The sequence below is a fragment of the Monopterus albus genome, unplaced genomic scaffold (genome assembly GCF_001952655.1).
Source record: "Monopterus albus unplaced genomic scaffold, M_albus_1.0 scaffold308.1, whole genome shotgun sequence".
Lineage (NCBI taxonomy): Eukaryota > Metazoa > Chordata > Actinopteri > Synbranchiformes > Synbranchidae > Monopterus > Monopterus albus.
In genome coordinates this window covers 2,913-8,651 of record NW_018128188.1, presented here as the reverse complement: position 1 = coordinate 8,651, position 5,739 = coordinate 2,913, and the positions used below count along the sequence as shown (strand labels likewise).

The following is a 5,739-nucleotide window of genomic DNA, read 5'->3' as shown; positions in this document are numbered from 1 at the left end:
TATATTATATATATTAAACTGGTTGTCATACTTCTTAGCATGGTGCCAGCCTCCTGCCCAGTTGATGGCCACTTCACACTTCTGGTTCAGGAGACACTGAGCTGCTGTCAGTGTAGCGCCACCTACCGCTGCTGCATAGTCAAATATGCCCTCCACCACTGGACAGTCATAACCTGCAGGGAGATAAGGAGTAAAATGCAACAAACATGACAAAAACTAAGTATGAAAGACCATTTTGATTAACCAGATGTTTATATAGTATTAGAATGTATTTCATTAGCATTATTTTATTACTATACTTTTTTATTTGGGGCAGCTGTGACACAGGAGGTAGAGCAGGTTGTTTCCTAACTGGATAGTTGGTGGTTCAATCCCTGGCTTCTCCAGCCTACATGTCAAAGTATCTTTGTGTAAGACACTGAACCCCAAGCTGCTCTCGGTGGCTGTTCCACTGGTGTGTGAGTGTGGCGTGTGGTTGTATGAGTGTGTGTGAATGGGCAAATATAATTTGAAGCACTTTGAGTTTGCAGAAAGCATAGAAAAGTGCTATGTAAACCCATTTACAATTTACCAATGACATGAAAAACATTAATATGCTATAGAGTAATGGGTAATAATGGCAAAAAACTGCATTTGAACCTACAGTACAACAGGAATATAAATCACATGATCAGGTACACATGGGAAATATTTTTATTCCATCTTGATACTCTGTGAAACATTTTGTCTTTGTCTTATTCATGTCCTTACAGAAGACTTTAAAGAAAAGTGATGAGAGAAGAATGAGAAATGAGATGAAAAGAAAAATAAGGAAGGAAGACAGAAATAAGGGAGTTTTTTGGATGTGATCACTGGAAAACAACCAAATACTTCAATGACAAACTGAGAGGAGAAAGGTCCTAATCCAGGAAAAGGTGGGGCATTTAACATTTGTAACAGGATGTAAGGATGAATCAGAGAGAAATGTGCAGAATACAAAAGCAGGAATTAACAAAGGGAAGAGTGGAGGACATAAAGAAGAGTGAAGGTGAAAGAAGGTGAAGGAAGGTGAGGGAAAGGAGAGAGACAGAGGATGTGTGAAGAAAATAAAACTAAGAAGGTTGAACTTCAAGAGCCTAACTGGCTTCTCCAGCCTACATGTCAAAGTATCTTTGTGTAAGACACTGAACCCCAAGCTGCTCTCGGTGGCTGTTCCACTGGTGTGTGAGTGTGGCGTGTGGTTGTATGAGTGTGTGTGAATGGGCAAATATAATTTGAAGCACTTTGAGTTTGCAGAAAGCATAGAAAAGTGCTATGTAAACCCATTTACAATTTACCAATGACATGAAAAACATTAATATGGTATAGAGTAATGGGTAATGGCAAAAAACTGCATTTGAGCCTACAGTATACAACAGGAATATAAATCACATGATCAGGTACACATGGGAAATATTTTTATTCCATCTTGATACTTTGTGAAACATTTTGTCTTTGTCTTATTCATGTCCTTACAGAAGACTTTAAAGAAAAGTGATGAGAGAAGAATGAGAAATGAGATGAAAAGAAAAATAAGGAAGGAAGACAGAAATAAGGGAGTTTTTTGGATGTGATCACTGGAAAACAACCAAATACTTCAATGACAAACTGAGAGGAGAAAGGTCCTAATCCAGGAAAAGGTGGGGCATTTAACATTTGTAACAGGATGTAAGGATGAATCAGAGAGAAATGTGCAGAATACAAAAGCAGGAATTAACAAAGGGAAGAGTGGAGGACATAAAGAAGAGTGAAGGTGAAAGAAGGTGAAGGAAGGTGAGGGAAAGGAGAGAGACAGAGGATGTGTGAAGAAAATAAAACTAAGAAGGTTGAACTTCAAGAGCCTAAAGATTAAATGTAAATCTCTGAGATAGCTGGACTTATAACCAGATAGATAAAGTCAAATAACCAACTGCAAATATTCCAGATATTATAAAATGTATTGCTGTCTCAAAAATAGGACAGGAAAGTCGAACACACATTTGTGTGGTTGTATGAGTGTGTGTGAATGGGCAAATATAATTTGAAGCACTTTGAGTTTGCAGAAAGCATAGAAAAGTGCTATGTAAACCCATTTACAATTTACCAATGACATGAAAAACATTAATATGCTATAGAGTAACGGATAATAATGGCAAAAAACTGCATTTGAGCATACAGTATACAACAGGAATATAAATCACATGATCAGGTACACATGGGAAATATTTTTATTCCATCTTGATACTCTGTGAAACATTTTGTCTTTGTCTTATTCATGTCCTTACAGAAGACTTTAAAGAAAAGTGATGAGAGAAGAATGAGAAATGAGATGAAAAGAAAAATAAGGAAGGAAGACAGAAATAAGGGAGTTTTTTGGATGTGATCACTGGAAAACAACCAAATACTTCAATGACAAACTGAGAGGAGAAAGGTCCTAATCCAGGAAAAGGTGGGGCATTTAACATTTGTAACAGGATGTAAGGATGAATCAGAGAGAAATGTGCAGAATACAAAAGCAGGAATTAACAAAGGGAAGAGTGGAGGACATAAAGAAGAGTGAAGGTGAAAGAAGGTGAAGGAAGGTGAGGGAAAGGAGAGAGACAGAGGATGTGTGAAGAAAATAAAACTAAGAAGGTTGAACTTCAAGAGCCTAAAGATTAAGTGTAAATCTCTGAGATAGCTGGACTTATAACCAGATAGATAAAGTCAAATAACCAACTGCAAATATTCCAGATATTATAACATGTATTGCTGTCTCAAAAATAGGACAGGAAAGTCGAACACACATTTATATTTTTAACTGAAGGCAACTTTTTTAGCCTGGTGTCACACTGGCCTCTGCTGACAGCAAACAGATAATAAGAATTCTAAAATAAACTCCTACGCACTTTAATCCCTCTATTATGGTGGTCCTGCCTCACTACAATAACCATCTACTTAAGACCAAAATGCAGAAAAATGTTTTTAAAGAAAAGAAAAATCACCTGTTTTTTTTTTTCAACACTAAACTCTGAATACCTGCCTCTTAAATGATGAAATGCATTTGCAAGTGTTCTCTAGTAATCCCAACCTGGTGCCCAGGATAGGTAGACTTTAAATGGACGCTCTAGTAGATTGTTTAGATGAATTAACATTTAACATGGGTGGAATTAACAGATTCCAATGATAAATGTCTGTAAGTGATTGAGGCCAGTAAAATGACTCTTGGCATTTCTCACCCAAGCCATAGTCGACTGACTGGGGGTCATCGTTGTCACCATCCTGGCTGATTTTATGAAGATGGTCCAGGTAGGAATCTGTGTGGAACTTGGCCATTTCCTCTATGGTAGCCACACGAGGCTTCACAATGCTGAAAAAAGGGCGGATGTCACAAATTTTTGACATTCTGCAAGCAAAAATAAATCAAATAATCAAGAAAATAATTCACAGCTTAATCAGTGGACTCTGCATATTTTATGTCTACTTCTTTATTCAGGTATTTGTCAATACCAAGCACCACTGACTGACATTTCAGCTTCCTCCATCTCTTATACTGATGTCTCAGCTGCTTTCTGATGCTACTTTTCAACTGCTAATTCAGCTATCCTCAGTGCTTTCATACACTGATAATTCACCTGTGCACAGGGCTTCAACATGAACGAAGCCACTACACTTGATCTGACTTCAGCTGCTTTTCAGCTCAAACACACCAGCTCCTGTCAATGCACACACTTTCAGTGAAAGCGTCTACAGCGAGCCTGCACATAAACCATCGAACTTACTTACATTACTCAAAAAACGGAGCCTTTTCTTGTTAAAACATACTCTATGAAAAATACCTGACTGAAAATAGTTAGCAGCTAAGTATGGTAGCATCCCACCGCAGCCAACTAGTGAAACAAACGGCTTCTGGGCAACATATGAAGCTAACTTGTTCTAATCTCATTAGCACTGTTTACTCACCTCATATGTTCAAGCAGCCCATAGGCTTCTATCAGTGAGTGGACCATACTCGCCTGGACATGGAAAAAGAAAACCTACTCGTTAAAAAAACGTCTGACAAATTAACAGAAAAATAGGAAACTGTTTCTTCTTTGATCCAGCTCACCCGGTTTGGCACCTTGGATAAAGTGTCACAAGTCTCGATGTACGCTTGGCTGTAAACATAAGCGACTCTCCGTTTACTGCAGCTGTCATCATCACTGGCTCCTCTACAACTCATTAATGACGAATAAAGGATGAATAATTTGTCTGAGATTGAAGCTAAAACAAACTCACAGTCAAGAAAGATGCGAGCGCCTGCTCGTTCTCATGCCTGTTGTTACATCGTCAACATTCCCCCGGTGAAGTCGGTTCAGCCCCTGGCCAGTGGGAAGACGTTGCGACACCGCGTGAATTAAACTATTAATATATTCTAGGGCGATTTTTATTTCGTTTCAAATATGGACACTTCTGTGATATATGAAACCGATAAAATGATACTAACGATCACACACCATCGAATGTACCGTTCCGTTGCGCGCACGGATGTTTTTAAGAGTAGAAATAAAGCCAGCGAAATGCATTCTGGGGTCAATTGTAGTCTTTTCTCTATAGTAGCTAAAAAGTTAACTGGTGATACATTTTATGTTAGTAATAAAAGACGTTTACTTAATTTAGCCAGGATCTCATCCTTTTATATGGATTTTATTTAATATTTATTTAATATTCTGGCTGTAATTTTTATAACATTTTATATTATTTATTATATTATTTTATGTACATACAGTTCTGTTTTAAAGAACAAAGCTAAATTTCCATGCATTTTGTTAGTGTTTTAGGTGAATTAGGAAACAACTCCCCAAAATTATGGGCTACAGTTACAGCCAACAAATTTTAAGATAAGAAAAAAATAACTGGAAATGGCAGTTCCCCACAGCCTGCAGTGAGCATTTAGGTGCATTATCGCCACATTCTAGACTGGAGTGTGGATCACAATGTCCCCTATCTACTACTACTAAAATAAAATAAACTCGCAGTGTATATTATCTTACTCAGTCCGGTACTCTCTAAAAACCTAAAGAGTGCTCTGTACCCTACACCCCCTGAGCTCTTTTGTAACAAGTGTTTAAATAAAAGGTCATGCCATTTTGTAAAATTATGCAGCAAGTAAAAACTGAGCTTTGCTGGCATGACCAGTTCAATACAATTTGTTTATTGCCAACTCACAAAAATCTCTGGGGTGAGTGGATAGAGAGAGGAAACTGTTAGGGTTGGTGTCTCACCAGGAGGTGAAAGAGAGAGAGAGAATGAGGACACAGGGTGCAAACTCAAAGTGATAGCAAAAAGAGTCTTTATTACAGAAAGTAAGCAGATGGAGGAAGACAAAGTCAGTGGGGTTGATGTGGTCCAACCAGGGTTGAGCAGTGGAGGCTAAAAGGAGCAGGATGGGCAGGTGAGTAGGCAGGAGAACGGCCAGTCAGATAAGCGCATAACGTGGCTAGCAGTCATAGATGAGTCAACACAGCCTTGGGGCTCACTGGCCTGTCTCCTACTCATTTCCTTTCATTTTTCTCATCTACTCGCTCGCTCAGTATTGTGTCGAGCGCTCCTTACACTTATGCGTACTCCTGAAAAGAAAAAAACGTCAGACAAAATGAAATTTTTTTTAAAATTCAAGTGAAGTGGGAACCGATGACTACATAAAATCGTTAACATCTTTAGATAAATTTATATTTACCATGCACGAGAGGTCTCACACTTCATCTGCCCTCCGCCACTTCC

The 5,739-nt window shown here is 38.4% G+C and overlaps 1 protein-coding gene across 1 annotated transcript in view; it reads right to left on the bottom strand.

The window, feature by feature from the left end:
• hdac8 (histone deacetylase 8) overlaps positions 1 to 4,510 on the bottom strand; it is a 27,909-nt gene extending 23,399 nt beyond the window's left edge. The window contains exons 1-4 of the mRNA XM_020623723.1: positions 4,085 to 4,510; positions 3,940 to 3,992; positions 3,216 to 3,346; positions 32 to 173 (exon numbers count right to left, since the gene is read on the bottom strand). Of these exons, the coding sequence (XP_020479379.1) occupies positions 32 to 173; positions 3,216 to 3,346; positions 3,940 to 3,992; positions 4,085 to 4,198 (440 nt within the window). The 5' untranslated portion in view covers positions 4,199 to 4,510. The remainder of the gene's footprint in view (positions 1 to 31; positions 174 to 3,215; positions 3,347 to 3,939; positions 3,993 to 4,084) is intronic.
• Positions 4,511 to 5,739: the final 1,229 nt, after the last annotated feature.